At 39.4% G+C, this 23,106-nt stretch overlaps 1 protein-coding gene across 19 annotated transcripts in view; it reads right to left on the bottom strand.

Moving 5' to 3' along the window:
* Window positions 1-23,106, bottom strand: part of PTPRM (protein tyrosine phosphatase receptor type M) — a 395,593-nt gene that overhangs the window by 115,173 nt on the left and 257,314 nt on the right. For 10 of the 19 annotated variants that reach the window (XM_033154918.1, XM_033154925.1, XM_033154931.1 and 7 more), the window contains one exon: window positions 8,261-8,393. In XM_033154918.1, coding sequence (XP_033010809.1) covers window positions 8,261-8,393 — 133 coding nt within the window. Of the gene's footprint in view, window positions 1-1,741; window positions 1,772-8,260; window positions 8,394-23,106 lie in introns of all 19 variants that reach the window. The other 9 variants (XM_033154926.1, XM_033154917.1, XM_033154915.1 and 6 more) reach the window with 1 other exon arrangement.

Consider the following 23,106-nt stretch of genomic DNA (forward strand, 5'->3'; position numbering starts at 1 on the left):
ACATTCCAGAAATCAACTTTACTGGGTCATTTATTTCATATACTGGAATTGTCCCCAGGGGTGCCAACAGCATTTCAGTGGACTGGGCCCTCTGTTGCATTCACAAAAGAAGACTCAAATGGGCATAAAATCTGCACACACTATTTGTATTTTCATACTTGAAAAGGCTCACCCTGTTTAACTTCTGCTTGCCAGACAGCTGTTAAAGACTTAAGAGCCCAGTTCTCCCCAATGCCCACACTAAACCACGCACAGAACTCAAATGTCATTAGTTATAAACCAGTTATTACCAGGTTTTATTTCCACCCGGTACTCCCTGGAACTTGGTTCTGGCACCTCTCAAGTGGGTGCCACTGCTGTTCTAAGAAAACAAGGGAGGTGTTCATAGTGAGTTCTGGCACCTCTTTTTCTAGAAAAATAGCACTGGTTATTACTATAGGTCTTTGATCAATTAATCTTTTAGTATGTGAACTGCCCTGAGCTATAACAACAACAACAAACAACAACAACAACAACAAATCTTAGGCTGGGGATGCTTCATCCAGGCATGGTATTTCAGATAAGATGGGGGTCAAAGGGTGTACAGCCACACAGATGCTCACGCTTTGATAAATTCAAGATTTTAAAAATGTTTTAAATGGAAGTTGTGTATTTTAAGTTAATTTGTTGCAGTTATTTATTAATATCTCATGCCTCTTCTCACCCCTCCATGCTTGATTCATACATTTCACTCCTGATGTACAGAAGCAGGAGTAGGAAACCTTGTGCAGGGCTATGCCATTGTGAGAATGTCAGGAGAGCTCTGCTAGATTGACCTAAAGGTCCATCGAGATCAGCACTCTGTTTCCAAAGGTGTTTTTTTCAGATTTTACTGGTATTCTTATATGCACCCCACAAAGGCAACAACCCTCCTCCCAAGGAGGATTATCTACAAATTAACTACCATAAATGCTTACTATACAGTTATGATTCATGCACTGTGCACTCGCCTGTAGATTTTTTTCAGAAAGTAGAGAACAGGCAGGTCATCCTGACAGACAATGTCGTACAAACACTCCTGCTCTATTTAAAATTTGGTCCTCTTTAAAAATAACAGCGAACAAGTAAACATAACCTTGTGAACATGCCCTTTTGATTTCAAATAGAAAATACCCTCTTACCTACTATGTATGTCTCATTCTCTGGGATCAACACAGCACAACTATGTGTTACAAAATATGCAACATTTAAGCAGCATTTTATTTATGAATGGGATTAAAATGTATACAGCAATGGATGTATGGTAAATGGCTGCACATGTACATACATCACTAGATTTTCAACAAGGACAAAAAATTAAAAACAACCACTCTATGCCCACTTACTTGGGAATAAGCCCTTTGAACTCAGTTGTGCTTACTTCTAAGTAAACATGCATAAGATCTGGATCAAAGTATTATTTAAAGGTACCCTATGATTGGCTTTGTTTTTTTAATTCCTAATTAATGGTGCTTGTATTTTCCTAATATTTTTGATGAGGAAAAAAAATTACAACACTTTTAACACACAGTACGTGGCAAAGGAAACCTAAAGGAAACATGGATTTGAATACAATGGCATGAAGATGTTTGGTTTCAAGCGAGGCAGAAAAGTATTTCAAGTTTCACAAAGGAAGTTTGAATCATTAGTATTCACTATTCATGCACAGAGGAACAACATGGCAGAAAGCATGTCTCTGATGATGCACAAGTAAGTTACTTACAGGTAATAAGTGTAGGAGTGATAGCTTCTTCTGCCATGATGGTGGAAGGATTTAGGCAGTGGAGGAAAAGATGAAATGGAAGGAAAGAAAAGCCAAATATTAATGTATGAAAAAATCAAGATGAGACTAGAACTGGAGAAACAAATGAAAAGGTAGCAAGAATGCATCTCAGAAATATCATGCAGCACATCTGGAACAGACAGGTGACATATCCAATCTTTACAAAAGCTTCAGCAATTCCTCACTGAGATTTTTTTAAACACACTTTACCACACATCTAATAGCCATGACTAACAAGGAAATGTCTCCTACACATATATAATACATAACACAGACACACACATGTTAATTCATTAACCATGCTTTTGTTTCACATCATAATACTTCCTTTAGGAAGGACAGCATGCCACTTCTAAAACATGACTAAGGAAATTAGAAACAGTAAAATTTCAAAAGTTTTTTTTGTTTTGCCAGCGTACTGTGGGTTATTTGATACTGAGAACCTTCCTTAAATTTTCTTGTTTTTTAAGTCAACTATGCTGCAACACTAGGCACAGCTCCACTTGCTCAGATATGCCAATAAACCTTAGGAGCATGGCACCGTGGGCTGGCTGTTTACCCCCCCCCCCATCTAGTTGGGAATGCAACATAAAATTATAAGCTTTGCATACAAATGTATGTTTGGGGGGGGGGTCTTTCAACTTTTTTTCCCAAAAGCAAAAATAACATTCTTTCCTTATATGAATATGCTTACTTTACAATTATGGTTTTATTCTTGCTTTCGGAAAATCAAATTAGTCCCACAAAATGACTAAAAAACAAGGCTTGGCTGCATGGCCAAGTGTCCATGGGTGCGACCTCTCTGACATTGTTGCCCTTCTTGGTAGGCTTACTAATGGTGGTGACAACAGCTCCATGACCTCCGGCAATAGCGACAAGCTGCCCACCATTTTAGTCGCTTACAATGCTATGACCAAGGTTGGCTCCAGGGCACTGGGGGGGGGGGAACACTGACAAAGGGATTGCAACCCTCCACTACTGCTCTAGGCAAGGCTGAGAGGCGAGCAGGCCAAGGCCGGCTAACAGCATTTACGGAGCCCTTGGGTTTTCCAAGAATGTTGGGCCTGCTAAAAACCCAGTGCAGCTCTGTCTGAAGTAGGGGTAGCCTACATGGTAGCCTCCAGGTGATGTTGGATTACACCTACCATCATATATTATTATTGGCTGTGTTGGCTGAGGCTGATGGGAATCCAGTAATATCTGGAGGTTGCCTATCCTTGGTCTAGAGGAGCCTTTCTCAACCTTGCATTCCTAGATGTTGTTAGACTACAACTCCCATCACCCCTGACCATGAGAGTAAAAGGGAAGCGAAGTACATATATACAAATTGGTGCTTCTGCACCTGTTCATTTGCCACAGTTCTGTCCTCTCCCCCCTCCCCCAAGAAAGTGAAGAGATTCTTTACATTATGGACCAAACTGTCTATCCAGCTAATGTCTATATTCTGAGCCAAGAAAACATAGTCATATGCAATAAAGCAGTACAGCCGTCTCTGTATTTCTGCTCTACTGATGACCTCTTTTATAGTGCAAAAAGGGAGAAACAGCATTTTATAAAATAATTAGGAAAACTTGCTAAATTAAGGGTCAAATAGCGGCAAGGTACAAAAATACAAATAAGTACTGTAAGTATGGTAATTTCTGCAGCATAGTTTTTTTGTTTACTTGTTTGTTATGGCAAAAACAAAAACAAAAGAGCCCTACATCCCTTTCCATAAATAGGTCTTACAAAGGACTACAGCTAATGTTAACTTGCCTCTGGCTACATGCTGCAGGCATCCCTTTGAAAATGAGGCTTTCATCAAGTTTTCTCTCTCATCTTCTTTGCCTGTAGAAATGTTTGCTAGTTTTCTATTCTTATTTTTCTGATGCTAACAGTATTGTTTAAAGAAGTGAAGTGTTTAATATTTAATCACTAAATTTGCTAAATGTACACCTGTTCTAATTCTGTTTAAAAGGAGAGTGCAATGTGCTGTTTTGGTAGGAAAGCTGTTGTTGTAGTAGGTGCTCTTGCAGCAAAACCCAGCAAAACTTGAACAAGGAGTAAGTGCTATGGAAATACTTCTGCCTACCTACAAGGATAGAACAAGAGAGAGTATGGTTGTTCTGGTGAATAAATACTGTAACATTTCCTCATTTCGAGTCCCATGACAAAGCAACCCCTATTTTTTAACGTAAGTTGTAATGACAGCATTATAACATTACTGGTACAAATGCAACTGTGCTTCTAAATTTTGTACAGCAATTTCAGAAACAACAATAAATATAATTAATCAGTGCAATATTGTCTGGATGCAAAATTCTGCTAAGAATTTATTGAGACAAATGATTCCATATTAAAAAAAATATAGTTGAAGAGTCAGGTGCTTTAATTTCAACAAATGGATCCCATCACTCTTTGATATAATGGAAGAAAAATGAAGAGGAAACGGCTCCAAATATTTTTATACAGTAGTTACGCTGGGGTTACATTCCAGGGATAGGGAATAAAGCCAAAATCACATATAGACAAAACACACTGGGTGCAATGGCAGGTGGCATAGCATGGGCAGCGGGACTGGAGGACCGTGGCCCCAGGTGTTGTTGTTTTCTTAAGGGGGCACAACCAGGTGCCCCTACAACAGGATCCCTCACTGGAGACTGACTCCTGAGTGTGAGGGAGCTACAGAGACAACACGGCAGCCGGACGCCACCAGCCACATCTCCACTCCTGGGTCAAGCCTGACTCAGGGGTGGAGAGAGGCTGTGGCACCTGAGGCACTCGACCGCAACAGGCCCTGCTTCCCTCAGGGGTGTGCCTCTGTTGCCATTAGCTTATGCTCTGCCAGTGGGTGAGACTGCCGACATCTTTTTCCCTGCACACTTGTCCCTTTTCTGCCTCCTCTTATTTATTTATTATTCTTTTGTCCAGCACGTAAAGGTAAATGCTCACAAGTTAACTGTGCATAAGTTGTGGGTCTACTGTACTGAATCTTTATAATAAAATTATGAGGTTTTATATCTGATAATCCTTTACAATTACTGCTGAACAATTCTAGAATATAACAGACTGAAAAATACTGTTTTGCATGTGGTTAATGAAAGAATCACAGCCTCAAGGCTGAGAAAAATATCAAATATCTGGTTACGGACGGGATCCGTTCCGGAGGCCCGGCTGTATCCTGAAAAGTCTGTAACCTGAGACGCGCTTCTGCACATGCATGCTGCACACAGATCACTTCTGCACAAGCACACGACGAAACCCGCAAGTAGACACTTCCGGGTTTGCCGCATTCACAACCCGAAGATTATATATTCAGAGAGATACGTAACCCGAGGTACCACTGTACTTAGCAAAGATGCTGGTATCATATAGGTGTTGACCTTTATTTGTATTTAATCTAGTCATATTTAGGTCATAATTCACATTACTCTTTGGGGGACTAGGATATTCTGTACTTTCAAGAGGAATTCTGAACTATCACATACTGGTTTTGCAGCATGATATTTTTAAAAATAAATAAATAAATAAGCCGAAATCTCTACTTGGCACGCTCAGTTACACTGCTTAACTATTTTAAGCCCATGCTCTAGAAAGCAAAATGGCAAGGAAAGAGTTGTACTTTTGTGGTTCTCATTTGAAATTTTGAAAAAAAAAATTAATGTCCAATGTTGTAAATTATCTGCTAAGAATGGCTTCATTACAGAAGGACTTCTACACATGTCCTAATAAAAACAAAGCAGTTCATGGTGGCCTGCTCCTGTTGTTCTAATAAGAAGTATACAGTGGTACCTTGGGCTACAAACACCTTGGGTTACGAACACTTCGGGTTATAGACTCCACTAGCCTGGAAGTAGTACCTTGAGTTAAAAACAGAAATCGTGTGGCGGTGGTACAGTGGCAGCGGGAGGCCCCATTAGCTAAAGTGGTACCTCAGGTTAAGGACGGTTTCAGGTTAAGAACAGACCTCCAGAATGAATTAAGTTCGTAACCAGAGGTACCACAGTACATGGTTAATTATACAAAATATGTTATTTTAGTGCTTCAGATTTGAAAGAAATTTATACCTTGTTTTAAGCTTCATATTCAAAAGCACCAGCCTAATGAGCATAGCAACTCTTCGTGGTAGGCCTTGCCCCTATGAGGCAATTATGGAGGTTGGAGGTCCCCACCTTCCCACAGTGCCTAAATCTATTCATCCCTTGGTTCCTTCCTAAGCAATCTGAGACTACATCACTATACCCTCTGCTCCTCCCTCTTCAAACCTCCTCAGGTTCTGGGAGACCAGGGGGGAGGGAGCTTAACGCAGCAGGAGGGGGAACCCCCTAGCTTCTTCAACAGCCTGACTCATCTCTGCCTCTTGACCTCCCTTCCTCTCCTGCTTCAGTACTTCTCTCTGCTACAGACTCTCCCTGCTCACTAAACACTGTTACCTCTTCAGCTTCCAACACCTTCTTCTCCCTCTTACTACTCACTTTCACCCCACCACCAATCCCTGAGCTCTGAGTCTTCGTCCCCTGGGGGTTCCCCAGCTCGTACCGCTCACCATTCGTTGGTGTCCAGTCAGTCAGTGACAGGTAATAGTGCAAAAAAGGCACCATGTGCTGTCTGTGGAAAATGAAGAATCTTAACCAGTTGGCCTAGTTCAATCTATAATGCTACTTCATCGTTGATAAATTTCTTTATATAGATTTTAAGGCTACAACATGCCAAAAATGATTTCTACATATTTTTATGAATGCAGTATTGTATATTTATTTCCGACACTAAACGAGGGAGGGTTGCCTGTCGCCTTCATTACATATCTTTAGGTGCTGGGTGGAAATGTTCTCTATCACCAGACCTTTGGTTGATTAACACTCTATGGCCTCTTAAATGTGTTTGTGGGAGGGGGTTATTGGTTTGTTTTTGTTTTATTATGTATTTTGTTTTCTCATTTTGTATTTTTATGTTGCGAACCACCCTGTAATCTTCAGACAGATAATAATAAACAAACAAACAAACAAACAAACAAACAAACAAACTCACGATTTTGGATCTGTTTTTCATAGAGGTTCTTTTGTTCTTCTAGCTACTTTCTTCACAAGTTTCCTATGTTACCTTATGACACTGAATTCCATCTGGTTCACAGTCATGCCATAGGGACCATATTAATACGCAGGTGACTTAAATGTACTTGTTGTGTTTTTCAAACCTAGCTCTATTGATATTTTGTTTCACACCTGGAACTCTGTGAGGTCTTTCGCAAGTATATCTGAGTTCATTTAAGGAACTTGAGGCCTGGAGAAATTGCAGTGGTGTGCACTGCGCACAAGAAGCCTACAACTGCAAAGGATCAAGCAGTCTAAGTACAAACATTCAGATTTTTTTTATACCAATCATATTCTATCAACTCAGAGCTTCATTGACAAATCAACCTAAGCATATTCAAAGTAAAGCATGAACAATATTGGCCTAATATTCTACTTTAGTTTGCAATATGCTCTTACTAGTCCCACGGCAAAAACTATTCCCTCGCTCCCACTCCCAAATATATTACCTTGATGTCAGGTAGATTTTCCAGGACATTATAATTTTTCAGTACAATCAAAACTATAAATTCCACAAGCTTGTAATGTCCGCTCAGAACAGGCCCCTCTGCCTTTTATTCTCTTGCATGCATTTGCTGAACCTGCCCTAGGATAACTTCAGCATTATAACCATATAATCATTTCACTTGTTTTCACTGGGGAAAATATACACAGCGAATTGTGGGCAAATATTTCAAACAGCACTCTTCAAAATTCCACTCTTACACTTCTCTCCGGCTTGGATCCAGAAGTGTCATTTTGATCATGGATGGAGTTGTCTTTTGGTGCAGGGCTATTTTTTTCACTAAAACAGCTGTGAGAAAAGCCAAAGTAGCTCCAAAAATATTGTTCGGGTTGTGTAACTGTTTGCACAGCACCTTGCAGAAGCAGAAGCATGATAACTACTATTATGGTCTGACACAAACTCTTCAGCACTTTTCCAATTTACCTTCTTTTCACAGTTCTTTGGATACAATGCTATATATTGGTTCCAAAGCACGGTATCTGTTAGACGTGTGTGTGTGTGTGTGTTTGGTATTTTTGAGTTCTACAATGACTCAGACATCTCTAATTTTCTCCTTAGCTCTTAGATGGAGTGGGGCTACACATAAACATTATCCTTATGTCGTTTGGGCTGATCGTACAGTATACAGTGCAAGAATCCCCAACTGCAGGGTGTTTTAATAAAAAGGCGCTAACATTAATTTACTAAGAATGCTGCTGCAGGAGGAAAGAGTCAGATATCACAATTTCATTCAACACTAGCAAGGCTTTAGGGAGAATAAGCAGCATATCTTTTCAAACTGTCCATAAAAGTAGCTAGAAACTTTGCATTTGTTTTGCTAAGAACTGCTGCAGGATATGCTTCAACACAAATATGCAGACACAGAAAGATTTATTAACTACTCACCTTTTCTTCATAACCAACACAACCCCAAGAAATATAATAACGAACAGCAAGATTCCTGCAATTACTCCAGCTATTTTAACGGTGTGGTCTGTTTGATTCTCTGGTTCAGGGTCTGGTTTCCTAGTTGCTGCACCTACAAAAACACATTTTTAAAAGAGAGGAGAAAATAATTAAGACATTGCATGGTAATATCTGACATCATCATAGTCGTCATCAAAGCTGGCAGACACCAAACCATTGATTTCTTGTAATATATTCATATGCACTGAGACAAATCCAATTGTTCATAACCCTAAACCAAATTCTGATGCTACACCCACATTGTACCCTGTTCTCACATACCACAAATTTACTATATTTTTATTATCTGTGTTACCCACCCTGTTGGCCTTGCTATTTAAAAACTTGCTAACAAACACAATAACTATCATAATCCCCTATCCATATTTGATTTGCTGAAACATTTTCTGCAATTATTTTTCACAAATGAAGCAGTAATTCTTTAACATATTAGCTTAAACACCTGGAAATGTGAGATAAGCTCATTTACCATGCATTTTACCAGCAACTGTTTTGTTTTTACACAATATACTTTTTTTGCCTTTGGAAATCTAAATCTAGGTCACATCTGGTAGGCAAAAGACTCCTTCTAAGCAATTTATTCACAAAATGGGAAGCAGCTGATGATCACACCACTGGCACCCACATTTAATATCTGTTTAAATGAGATAACCAGTGCCTTACAGCAGCCACGGTCTTCAGCTTTTATAGCCGCTTCTTTACAAAAAAAGAATAATGTTTGTTCTGTTTACTGTATAATGTGACGGAACATCAGAATCCATGTCTCATGAAACATCCATTTTCTACGGTAAATAATTTTAGCATGAAAACTGTTAAGGATGCATTATTCAATTCACCATGCTGACCCCCTTAAAGGATTTCTGACTTTTTAATCAAAACATGACAGTATTCATCATTCGAAGCACCATGTCACCTTCACAAGGTAGACAGACAATCCTGGAAACAAGTCTGATTTATAAGCTCCCTCATTAAAGTTCCTTTGGACTGACATGGGTATGGGCGGGGAACAAGTAAAATGTAATTAAACTTTAACGTTTGGGGACCAGCACACTCCTGTTTTCATCAAGGTCTCTGAAAGCTCTGATTAAGTTCTAACTTTTTTTTATTTGTCTAGAAACCATGGTAATGAATAATCAACTCAGGGAGGGTTTTTCATTGCTCAGTATCAAATGATGCCAAATTTTCAAGGGTACTCAAATTCTCACTCGGACAAACAAGGGTCAGATTTTCAAAACCATTACTGTCAAAGTTTATAGCTGCATTTTTACAAAGTGATTGCCACATTAGGTGAACAAATCTTTCTATATCTATTTGGGTGGCTATTAATGAGCTGGTCACTACTTGATCATCCCTCTAGACACAGTATATATGATCTTTCTACAATTGGTGCAAATCCCTGCATTATATATCATCTCCAAAGATGACCCATAATATCCAAACTGGAGCAAGCACTTCTTTGGTCTCTCACCAGCACTAATCAGGAGTAACTGTCACTAATGGGCGACATTTGTCATACCTTGTCATACCATTTATGCTTTGCCTGATATGACACACCTCACAATTCTTCCTAACCTTGCTTGCCATGTCAATGCTTGAGAAGAGCAAGGAAGGTGCTGATATAGCAAGTTTTTTTAAAATATATGTTGAGCATGAAGAAGTGATGATCTGCAGGTTAGATTTTATTACTAGACCCAAGTGACTAACTTTGTGATTCACATGCACAAAATGTTTTCAAATGGCTATTGCTACTTTCAACACATACAAGCACTTTTTGCCTTCATGTTGAAAATTACTGTGGAAGGGACACATACCTCCTATTTTATATCACAAAAGCCAACTTAATAATGTACTTTCCCCAGTTAGCTATGGCCGTACTTTGGGACTTTGCTGTGGCCTAACAGAAAACATCACAACAGTAGAGGGAATGTGTGGCCAAAATGAGCAAGGCAGGGCAAGTGGGGTGATTCTTCCCCTTATAATAACATATATGTCTCAAACCTTTTAAAGGTGGAAGAAGGGGTCAACCTGGCATGTATAACTAAAACCTGGGGGTGGTGAACTGGGAGGAGTTGATCTAGCCAAACTTTGCCCACCTGCGATTGTTTTCCCACAGTAACCTACATAACTTTCCACATTTTGGCAGCTTCATCCTTCTATCTCCCTTCATGTTAATTTTATTCCATCTAACATCTAGTGTGGAAGTATCCACAATGGATTGTATCCAACTCCCACACCCTCCTGAAATCTGCTCTGGAGAATTGGAGAACTCCCAGGACAAATTTAGGGGGCAGGTGTGAGAAAGGAGTGCAGGGGAAGTCTAGTTATGCAATCAGAAATCCTTGCACTGGTGGGCTGGTACAAGCCTATCACTCGCAAGCATCATCTCCCACATTGTAGAGTTTGGTTGGCTTTCTGGTTTACCAGGGAGTTAGGGGCCATGAAACAAGCAAAGAGACAACTAAAACATAGATAGTGCAAGTGTTGAAGTGGATATCTCTGAACACAAGCAAAAGCACATTAATACCACACTGAAGGCAATAGCACATGTTTACTCCTCCAGCACCACTGCATCAAATTACTCTCAACAGACCGTTTCTGGATGTTTGTTTATTACTTTATTTATTTGTTTTACACATTTATAAACTGATTTACAGCCTGAGGCCATCAAAGTGATGCACAAGATAAAATTAGATATTTTTTAAAAAAATGCAAACTCTTAAAAAATCCCACAACTCACTATTTCTACAGGTGTACAATTAATATTCCATACAATGGCCGGATCACACTTCAGGGAATGCCTATTTAAACTAAAAATGTCTTCAGTAGATGTTGAAACAACATCCTACACGGGGGCTGTGCTGGGACTAATTTGCCAGACATTTTGGAATAAAGTCACTTCTATTCACCCTGACCTTGATGCTAGTTTTGGTACAGTTCCTCTATAGCAGGAGCGAGGGATATTTTTCAACCCAAAGGCCACATTCAATTCTGCACAATTTTCCAGGGGCCACCACAAGCCAGCGGCGGGCAAAGCAAGATACAAAACTGAACAGAGCAATGAGTGCCAATTTTGACTTTGTGCAATGGACTAGTTTTGGCAGATGCTCACACCCTTCTCTGTCCTCCATCCAGGTAAGCAAAGAGGATAAAGGACACATTCCAGTCAGGTAAAAGCACACATGTATCCACTCCTAAGGAAACCCTCTCTGGGTCTTATTTTATTTATTTAACAAGATTTATATACCACTTAATAAAAAGAATAAAAATGAAAACCTCTAAGGGGTGTACATTCAATAGAATGAAATATGAGTAAGAAAATACTGATGAAACCAATGGACTTAAAAAACAAGTAGACACAATAAAATTACCAAAATATAAAGGGGGGGGCCACACAGAGTTGAGGAGCACTTATACCTATTAAATTTACATGTCTGGAGAGGCTTATCTAAACAAAAATGGTTTTTGTAGGCATCAAAAACAGTAAAACAAAGAAACCTTTTTGATATTGATAGACAGGCAGCTCCAAAGCACAGGCAATGCCATACTAAAATATCAATTCCTCGCAAGTGCAGAATGAACAGCATATGACACTTATAAAAGGGCTTTTTCTACAGACTGAAATAATTGAGTGGGCATAGAGGGGATGTCCGTATAGGGTAAAGTGCTCCTTCAAAACAGTGGCCCTAAGTGGATAATAGCAACATATTGAATAGAATGTGGGCTGGTGACAAATTGGCAGCCATTGTAGATCTTTTGGAAGTGTATAATACACTGACAAGGTTTCACTCCCGTCAGCGATCATGGTGCATCATTCTGCACTAGCTGCAGTTTCCAGACCAAACACAAGAGAATCCCCACCTAGGGAGCATTGCAGTAATCGTACTGAAGTTGCCAGTACCTGGACTACTGTGGCCAAGCTATCCCAGTCCAGTAACAGTGGCAGCTATCATACCAGCCAAAGCTGACAGAAAGCACTCCTTCTATCTAGCCATCTAGGCCTCCAATGACAAAGTTGAATTCAGAAGGCCATCAGCATTGTGGGGATTTGCACATCCCTCATGTCCCTTTATATTTATGCCTCAGCAAGGACAGGTCGGCAAGCATCTACAATTTAGGTGCCACCAATGAAGCTAATCCTGGTAAAATAATTAGCAATCAACTGTGGCTTCAAGCCTACCTGATCTCATGAGCTGCTGCACCTACAATATAATCAGCTGCACCTACAAAGCAGTTCATAGGATCATGCAGTTTTGTTTACAATCTAGTAATCAGTAAACCCACTGAAACAAACACAACTTCAGTGTATGCAGCGATGGGCTGAATTGTAGCGCAAATGATAACTTGTATGAGCTAGGAAAAATTACTTCATATTACTTCTTTTGAAAGTAGATAACTAAGGCTACAATCCTAACCCCACTTATCTAGGAATAAGCTACATTAAATTCAGTAGGATTGCAGTTTAGTTCATTATATTTAATTACACATTTTTCATTGTAACCTTCACAGAAGTGTGAAAAAACATGTATAAAAGTAAAATCAGGTTTGTTGTGTAGAGACATAAAAGCTGTTAATTCCCCCCCGCCTCCATGGTGCCACTTAGTTCAATAATCCATTCCTTTATGAGAACACACTGGTTTCACTTCAATTTCTCGTTTAAGTCTGACCAGAAGCTGGGGCAATTTCTTCACTGTTTTTGGCTTTAAATGCATTTGCTCAATGCGTCATTTGGATGCTTTTTAAACAGATGTTCTTCTGATCAAATAATGTAATGGCAAAGTTTTAAAACATCCAAGAAAAAAGTCGCAGAAGAGCTGAGTTACCAATGAAATCTACTTTTCCTGTTATGAACTGGCCCATGATGGTTTTTCTTTTCTCCATTTCTTTTTCTTTTTTTTAGCACTAACTCGACCTTTTTAATATAGAAACTGGTAAATATCCATCTGTTCCTCCTGAGAGCAAAGTAAATGATCACAGGTTCAAAAAACTCATACTCTTAAGAGGCCGGCAATCAAATTATTATGCAGGCAGCAGGATCCAAGTAATATCCCTTTTCAGCACCCACCCTTAACTCATATTGCAGATAAGGTCAAGGAAATGAAATGTTATACCCCCTATTTGACAGCTGCATTGTGATTAGGAACATGGAATCATGACAGGACTAAAATTGTCAAATAGTGGTGCGCTTCTGCCTTTGATTATCTAATTCAAGGAATTTGCCACAATGTGATAGGATGGGAAAAGAGACAGGGAAGACATTCAGTTCTGCCTTAAAGACTTGGCATGATTTCATTTCTCAGCAGAGTATGATCCTCTGCCCTTGCAGCTGAGGTGTGTTTGATGCAGAAACTGGGTCAAATGCTGAAGAGTTCAATCAAGGCATCAGTTCAAGGGGCTAATCTGTATTCACAGTCAGCGGGTGCTGAGAGGTCCTAAATCCTAAAGAGGTTGCATTCATTAATGGCAACAGGCAGGGGAGTATTTCACAACTTGGAACACAAGGAAAGAGTGGGAGCTTTCAAGGATACTCAGCAGAGAGAACAGAATGGACCCTACAGAGGACTTGTTGTCAACTCAAGGCTTGTGGGCCACATGAGCCCACAGCAACTCTCAGTGTGGCCAACAAAACCTTGTCCACTTTCCCTCACTGTCCAGCTAATCAGTCATCAGATGGGCAATGGGGAAAATACAAGCGTTTCCTGCACTGCTAATCAGTGTGTGACCAGCAAGTTTAGCTGCTTCAGGATTTCTGATAAGTGCAGGTTTAACCTGCCCTGCTACGCACCTGATATAACAAATATTGCAATCTCTGTGCTCACAGCAGTGCAGGAACAACAATTTTAGCTTTCAGGAGTAAGAATGTTAGAGAATTGTAAAAGAAAAGAAAAAAGTGGCAATGGAAGCAGAAATTGTCAATGTTCACTTCTTCATCCCATGTCTGGAATGAAAATCAACCCAGCAAATACAATCAGTATTTGCTGTTGTTCCTTTCAGTTTGTAAAGATACGTTATTCAGTACTTCTCCCCCATTTGTGTTGAGTTTCCTTTGCACTGAAATGATGTGGGATAATGTAAAAACAGTGTAATTCATTGCATAAATTACCTAAGTATTCATGTAAGTTATGTAATTTTGCCATTGCGCACAATGAGATGAATAACATTTTTGGTGGAAGACAAACTGCAGTGGAACAGAAATAGCGATGCATACAACAAACATAGGGCAGAATAGAAAGCAAAGACTTTTCACGTCCCTAATTAGGAGTGCAGGAAAGCATGTGGCAAAGTAATCCTCTTGCAGCTGGGAAGGGGGGATAGGTCACAGTATGTGTCTGGGGCAGAGAGAGGGGGAAGTTTGTGTCAGGTTTAGATTACCTAACTACTATATAGCCCAATGCCTCTGGTGCGATGAGTTTAATAGCCTTTGGGCCAGTAAGATTCATGCTAAACTTTTATCTATTGGAATCTCACCCACAGAAGTCTTGAACTATGATCTTACCTTAGCAAGGAAAATTATTAATCAAAGATTGGACGACACAGAGTGGCAGCATAATCTTATGCTTGGTGGGGGGGGGGCTATGTTCCCCGCGTCAGTTGGGCGTCATTCCACCAACTCATGTGCCATCTTACCTATCATCTCTCTTTATTGCCAGTCATCGTTTTGCTTTTAGCAAAGCGTGTTTCAATGCTTTCCCTTCGAACACCCTTTTTCATAGATTTTCTAGGGGTCAAGTCTCGGTTTTATGTTCCTGTGATAATAGATCGATCGAAACACTTCAACACATAGTGCTTATATGTCCTTTATATTGTGCTGTTCGGAAGAACTTATTGTTACCATTAATCCATAAATGGCCTGGGTATCCGGCAGACTTTTATCTTGCTTTCTTATTGCAAGATACAGATCAGTATGTAACTCTTCAAATGGCGAAATATTTAACTTCTGTCCTGACATATAAGCGACGTAATGGACTGCTGTTTGGAAAGTGAAATTTCCTTATAATTCCCATATTTAATTTTGTATCTTTATTAAGGCTTTTATTGTCATTAATTTTTAAATTTAACTGTGTGTGTGTATTTGTCTTAGTTTTGTTTTATATGAGCTTAAAGCTGAAATAAAGTGATTGGTTGTGTCTGCATTTGAGAAGGAGAGAAAGAGACTGGAAGACTGTGTGTCTATGCATATACCTATGAGTGGATGTACATCTGTGGGTGTGAGAGGAAGGATGTGTGATTGTGTGAGGGGGGAGTATTCTATCCCTGCCCTGCCCCATCAACATGCACACACAACACACCCACTGGCACATCTAGTCCTTGGAAGCAAAAACAGTTTCTAAACCTGCTATAGAGATTGTGAGAGCCAAATGCATCTGATTACAGGTAGGTAGCCGTGTTGGTCTGCCATAGTCAAAACAAAATAAAATAAAAAATGCATCTGAGTTCACCTCAAGCCCTTGAAAGGACAAGATGCAAGAACATCCACTGAACTGGATCACCACGCATTACTCACGGCCAGATGGCCCAGGAGAGCAATAGCCAGAATGACCCCTATGCCAATACCACCCTAAAATATTGGAGAGAAAGCCCCCTGGCAAAAGCAGCATAGTATTATGGAAGCTGTTACAAACCGTAAATCAGATTAAGGATTCCGACAGCTCTGATTTTTTTTAGTTGGGTTGATCTGGATACCCACAAAATAAACAACTTACAGAAGCATAAAGATGATGAAATAGCGCATCTGCATACCTACCAAAAAGTAACTACCATTCATTCTTGATCTGCTTAACATAATGCTTTGTGCTGGTTTTATTATTCCTTTTTTAAAAAAGAAAATGGATATGGCTTGAATTTCAATCATTGTTGCTTTAAAAGTGTGTTGACTTTCCACCTATGTGGTTACAATTATGATTAGTGATGCCACCAAATCCAGTTGGTTTAGTGTATGAACTTGGTTAGATCATAATGAACACTCACATTATCAAACAATAACATGTCTCCTGAGTGTTCTTCTCTTGTTCATATTGAAATATGAAGTAGTATACCTCTAGAAAACGTAGTTTTCCCAAGATGCCTGGATACTTATTTTATTTATGTCTTTGTTGTATTTTTATCCCACCCTTTCTCCAAGGAGTTCAGAGTTGTGTACTTTCCTCCCATTTTATCCTCACATCAACCTGTGAGGTGGATTAGACTGAGAGCAAGCAACCCACTGAATTGGCTGAATTGGGATTTCAACTCTATTCTCCCTGGTTCTAAGCCTGATACTGGAACTTCTATGCCACACTGGCTTTCAGTCTGAATCCTTAGCTTGTTTTCCACATTTTGAGCAGAAGGAGCTTTGGGACATGCTGTTTCCAGGGCACCTCATGTCCACACTAAGGATTCAGGTGCCCTGGGAAAATTACTTTGTCAAGTTCCCTTGTGCCTTGTGGGAATAGGTGAGAATCTGGGAAGCTGACATAACAGTGTTCCAGAAGCTGGGGAGGGAGCTTTTCTCTTCATGGCTCCCCTCACCTTCTCCAGCACCTAATTGTACTGCAGCTACAACCAACACCACTGCATTCCCTCCCCACTGCATTTCCCTAGACCCCCATCCCAAATGCTGGACTACATTGCAAGGTTGTCATTCATTCCCTTCTCCCTCCCTTCAACAAAATGGGTCTGGAATATCGGATAATAATATGTGCATTGGCATTAACAGAGTCATCTTCAAAATGTTTACGAACTCAGGTGATCTTTTTTTTAAAAAATGTATGAAATAAGACCAGAGTTAGAAATACGACGAGCTGCTATCTTTACTGCTACCTTTTGGTTCTGAGCTGTCATACTAATCACACATGGTCTTCCTCTTCTATTTTTTTTTATCACAGTAAGATAGATGTATGATGGCTGAATAACTGACCCAAAGTCAGGGGTGAACAGCAATTTGAAACTAGGTCTTTTCAATCCAAGACTAATACCTTATTACACTATAGTGACCTGCTAAATATTTTAAAAGGATGTAAAAATTTGCCCTATTGTTGAAAATGCCAAAGTGCTTGGTTTTATTTTATGCCTGTTTTGTTTTGACAACAATCTATAATTGTATATGGACTATGTATACTGCCATCAGACTCTGCATTTTGCAGAATTTTATTTGGAAAATTAATAAAAATCATTTTAAAAGAACAGGAAATGTCACTTTAAAATCTGTTTCCCTGAGCAAAAGAATAATGCCCCATGTTTGCTGCAGTTTTCTTTGAAAAATACTGTTGGTACATCTTAGTTAATGCTTTTCTTTGTCTCCTTTCTAATGCTGGGTTGCTATGCACCCCACCGCCTTCCCCCAAGCAGTAAGTTCAGAAAGAATTCCAGTATATCCCAGAGAGGCATGGGTTACTAAAGATAGGTTGAAGCTTTGTTTTAGAATGTCTTTCTTGACCCCCCCCCCTAAATGCTGGATACAGCCAGAATCTTATGGCAGAGGCCAAAGGCCTGTCAGTCACCAGATAAATATTGCTGTCAAAGGGCATTACTAGGAGAGGGTGGCTGGGATTAAATGAAGTTGGAAACAAAGTAATGAAGTCTGAGCGGAGGGCTCAGATGAGTCAAAAGGCAGGACAGTATACTTGGAAAAGATATGAATCAGGCCAAGGCCAACATCAATTCAATAGTGCTGCACCAAATGTTCACGAAGTCTGATTTTTGCTGTCAGTGGATTTTCAAGGAGTATAAAAAGCCCCTTGAAAATCCTCTACTGTCCTGACCCTGACTTGACTCACGAACTCAGTACTTGGACTCTCAACTCGGTTATTATTATTAAAGGCTTTATTCCAGAATTCACTACACAGATCAAGTTACAGTCTATGTGGTTGAGAAGTCACAGTAGAGCTCTATGTTACATGGCTAGGCATAAGTTAAGGCCTTGTCCCAACACCTGACCTGCCCCCAGGCTCCTCTTCTGAAGAGCAGGGCAGGAATAGTCATTTGCACGGTCGTTTTCCTGAGCCTGAGGACTGAACAAGAAAGCAGGCACTCCTACGAGGAGGATGAATCTACTCGTGCTGGCATAGTTGGTGCTAGCCTCACTTCATTGACGGGAGGTTGCACCTTAGGCAAGTCAGGTGGCGGTTGGGGTATCCAGTGTCACTGAGGCAGGCTTCTCCTCTGACAACCCACTTGGCTCCTCCCCAGCATCTAATCAGCGCTTCCCAAAGAGCTGGACCCCTCCTTAGGATCCAGTTCTGCACTTTTGTCCCATTTCTCATCCCTCTCTAATCAGTGCTGCCAACCTGTCTCCGTTGGTCCCAGGACACTGATGCCCAGCTGCGGCTACCGGCCCTAACCAAGGAGGCAGTGGGTCCAGTTTCACATCCTTTAGTAGCAAAGTAGTATGGGAAAAATGAAAAGGAGGGTACATTCTGTTGGAGCCATACCTCTCCCCGGATGCATTTTGTCTTGCAATACAAGGCAACAGTAATACACATTCATAGAAAAAGTATAGTATAGCTTTTTCAGTACACCTTTAAATTGTGTACAGTAAGTTGCACACACACATACACACACACACTGCTTAACACACATCAGTGATCGAGTTATTGTGGAACGCAATACCCTCTGTTATTAAAGGGCTATGCATCTGTTGTTGTTAAAGCTGTATCTCTTTTGTTTAAAAGGACAGACAAAGCCTCTTTGCAGTCCTCCATTTAAAAACAGTCTTGCTCCAAAGAGTACAATAGGACCCCTCATTTATATCTACCTAAACATTTTGAAATTTTGACTTGACAACCTCCTTGTCCATCACCACAAAGACCAGAAATTCAAATTTTGTTTCACGTCTTGTTTATATGTGTAGGTTCTCTATGAAGGGGGAGATGTAAAGTAATGGTTTTATTTTCTATATATAAAAATATATTTTTCTCATTTTATTTTAGTAATTGAAAAACCATTGGCTTTTGAAATTAGTATCAGATATATCATTTGTTTCTAAAATTAATTTCAGGCCATACATTTTTTGAGACATGAGCTCATATTTTTATTCTTGAGTTTGCAATTGCTAATGAAGCTGACATTTTAAAATGAGACTGAGTGCCAGCCTATACCACACAGATGACACAAACTTTTCAAATTTGATAGAAACTGCACTGCTGTGCTGATGGAAACTCACATTTCCTCAATTAACTTTTTAGAACTTACCCATAATAAATAATGAGCTAAAATGGCATTTGTGGCACATTTTTATTTCAATTTTGAATCATTGTCTGAGGTGGAACAAAGTAATGCTACAAACCCAGACCCTAACTCTTTTCCCATATCTACTCAGACAATGATATTATATGACACAATAGCCTCCTCTGACAAGATATATGCCATTACCTGCCAACTATGTCTAGCTTCTGTCTACATCTTCTGTCTACATAGAACAGACAATGTCAGTCTCTACTCTCTACAGAATAGAGTAACTGGACATTCAGAAACTAAAGGGAGAACATTTCAGTCTCTTATGACATACTGCTGCTGACCAAAGGGTCATCATTCTTCAGCCAAAGAATTTCAAAGGAAAGAAATTCCAGCATCAAAATGCCAAACTAGAGCTATATGTAATTGTATTTATTTAAGACTTAATTGGAACCAAGGTTTTTTTCATGTCCCCACTACAGGTGTTAAATTAGCATAAAAAGCTATGAAGATTGTATTATCACTAATTATGGTTGCTGTGAATGCTCACCGTTCTTATCTTGTATACATTTTAACTTTGCATAGAAATGTCATGGCCTTTTAGTTCTACTGATTACAATCCTCCCTCCCACACTGGGATGTTTGTGTTTGTATGTGTGCATATTAAAACTAGTAACTCAGGACAACATTTCATGCATCTAATGAAGTGTGCTCTCGATATTCATTGACTTAAGCTATCTCTGAATTACTTTCTTGAATTAAAATAGTTCAACTTTTTAAAAGCATACATCTTATGGGCAATTATACCGAAATGGTTTGATCAGATTTTCATATGTAATTTGAAATCAGTTTTGAGCTGGAAATACTTGAACGAATAGTCATAAAAATGCATTTCCTGTGTCTCAAAGCAAAGGAACACAACCAGCTTTCATAAGCCCATGAAAACTGGCTGTGCACTGGAATTTGTTGCACTAGATTACTGTTTGCATAGAACAGTTCCCAATCATTAGGCAGGAAGGAAAACAGACAGCCAAGAAACTTATGCTAGAATGCTTTTGACTGCCACACAGACATCATAGCTAACATGGAACTAGCAAAAGAAAATGTAGGGTGCATTCAGAAAAGCAGTTTTCTTGCAGCAAAAGTTAGTTCACAGAGCATGACAGTGGTGAGAATCAAATGGAGTAAAACTGTCTGTTCTAGTTCTGTGAATGATGGATGAGCCACTGTTTGTTCAAAACCCAATTTTGGGAATCTTGTCTTAATGAGTGACATCCATAGTTAAATAGCCCACAGCATACATATATTTTATTTTGTTTCTTGAAGAAAACTCAGATTCACTTTGTTTTACAATGATTGTGAGGTGATACCTGTTTGCTTTCTAATGACGGTCTGCACCATAAATAAAATTTCTACACTATAATAACAATCTCTTCTGAGGCTTCTAAAACAGTGTTGAGGTGCACACAGAGACAATTAGCACAGCTGTATCATTTTTTCCTCAGGTTACAAAGTGGGTTTGATTTTTTTTTTTTTTTTGCCTACAATGTGGCCTTTACTTAAGCGTCAGTAATCTTCCATAGGTAGAATCAACTTTAGGTATTGATCCTCTCTATTAATTCAAAATAGATCAACCACTAACAGTTATTTAAAACAAAATAGGAAACAAAATAGGAAATTCTTTCCAGTAGCACCTTAGAGACCAACTGAGTTTGTTCTTGGTATGAGCTTTCGTGTGCATGCACACTTCTTCAGATACCAGTTATTCAGTTATTTAAAAGATACACTTCAGTAAAAAGGCAATGTACAGTCTAAAAATATGGTAACAACAAAGCAACACGTAGAAATAATTAACAGTGACATGGAACAAAGCAGCAGCCATCTTGGCAACAGCTCTGTAATTGCAGCTCATGCTGAATCAGTAATTAGAACAACAATCAGAAATATAATCATATGACAGAATTCATTTTTGGAACTCTTGACCACTGGTTCTTATTGTAATTGTGATTAAATATCTAGGTCCTTTTTCAAAATACTGATAGAGCCGTCTAAATACACCACTGAAAAGACTCCTTATCAATTCACTATTTGCATACAATTGGAACAGGTTTGTTACTTTTGCTGTCTTTTAGTATTTATGGAGCCTGTCACCATCAGAAGATACTCTGTCCCTATTATTCTAAATTATTCACTTAATGTAGCTATTTATTTGTGCTGCACATTGACAGACGTGCTTAACGTGTACGTACTCCCATTCAGAGAGAATACTGCCTATGTGACCCCATGTTTTTGCTGCAAAAATAAAGCAGGTTGGAGAAGCGATCAGCTCCTGCAGATGGGGTCGGAGGGGAAGGGGGGTGTTTGAAAGGAGCAGCTCCTGTGGCAATTCTACGTATATCCTCTTAACATTTTCTTGTAACAATACTGTTTTATAGATGAAACTGCCACAGAAAAAATGACAAATATAACACATAAAAGAACAAAAAGGGGCAATAAATCACAAGTGACACTGGAGCCTATTAAAATGCATTCAGCTGGTGTTGCAGAAAGGAGAGCATTTTCCATTCACTTTACATTCTGCTCTGCAGAATGGAGAGAAACAGAATCTTTGAACTATCAATGTAACAAATGCTGGAGCTCTAATCTAAGCCGATATACTGGCAATAAGGTTGGTGACAAAGAGAGGCCTTGCAACTGATGAGGGCTGTCAGTCAGAAGTCTATATCTAACTTGGCTGAGATACTACAATTGAGAAGAGCTCTGCACTTTACATAGCGGTTGTGTTTTCTAAGGGTATCTGCTAAGTGTGAACAACTTTCACACATCATTAAACACCAGTGTCTATGCTCTTAAGAACTCTGATTAGGCTGTGGCTGCCCAACATATGAACATATAAGAGTAGACAATTGTCATTCTGACTTTATGTGTTTACTGTTGTGAGAAGTATTGGTATACAGAAGGCCAACATGATCAAATGTGAGATATGGAGGTGCTCTGAGAGACAAGTGCCCAGAAGAATTTAAATTGTTGGATCCAGATTTAAATAAGAAAAAGAAAAACACGATGAAAAAATAGCCACAACTGGCACATAGGCTCTGATTATTATACATCAGTGATGGCCAAACTTGGCCTCCAGCTGTTTTGGGACTACAATTCCCATCATCCCTGACCACTGGTCCTGTTAGCTAGCGGTGACGGGAGTTGTAGTCCCAAAACAGCTGGAGGGCCAAGTTTGGTCATCACTGTTATACATGGAATGAATATATAAGAAATAAAATCAGGCAGGAAATATAATCATTTATCACCATGTAGATCATCCCCAAACTATCTTGAGTAGCAATGACAAAAGTGATTCTTATGATACAACAGATGAGTAGATTCTAAAGATGACAATAGCACTATATACTTCAGCCCTTTGGTTTAGCTGGATAGTGGGTGGTGTTGCCTAACTAAAGCATACATTATTAACACAAGGAAAGTCCAGGCAAATATTACACATCACTTGTGAGTTAGTGGTTTCAAGTCTGCTGTCACTTACAAGAAAAATGTAAAGTTGTTACTGCAAAAGCATGTGGATTTAGGATTCATTCTCAGGGATATTATATATGCATTTGTTA

Source organism: Lacerta agilis, chromosome 7 (genome assembly GCF_009819535.1).
Source record: "Lacerta agilis isolate rLacAgi1 chromosome 7, rLacAgi1.pri, whole genome shotgun sequence".
Lineage (NCBI taxonomy): Eukaryota > Metazoa > Chordata > Lepidosauria > Squamata > Lacertidae > Lacerta > Lacerta agilis.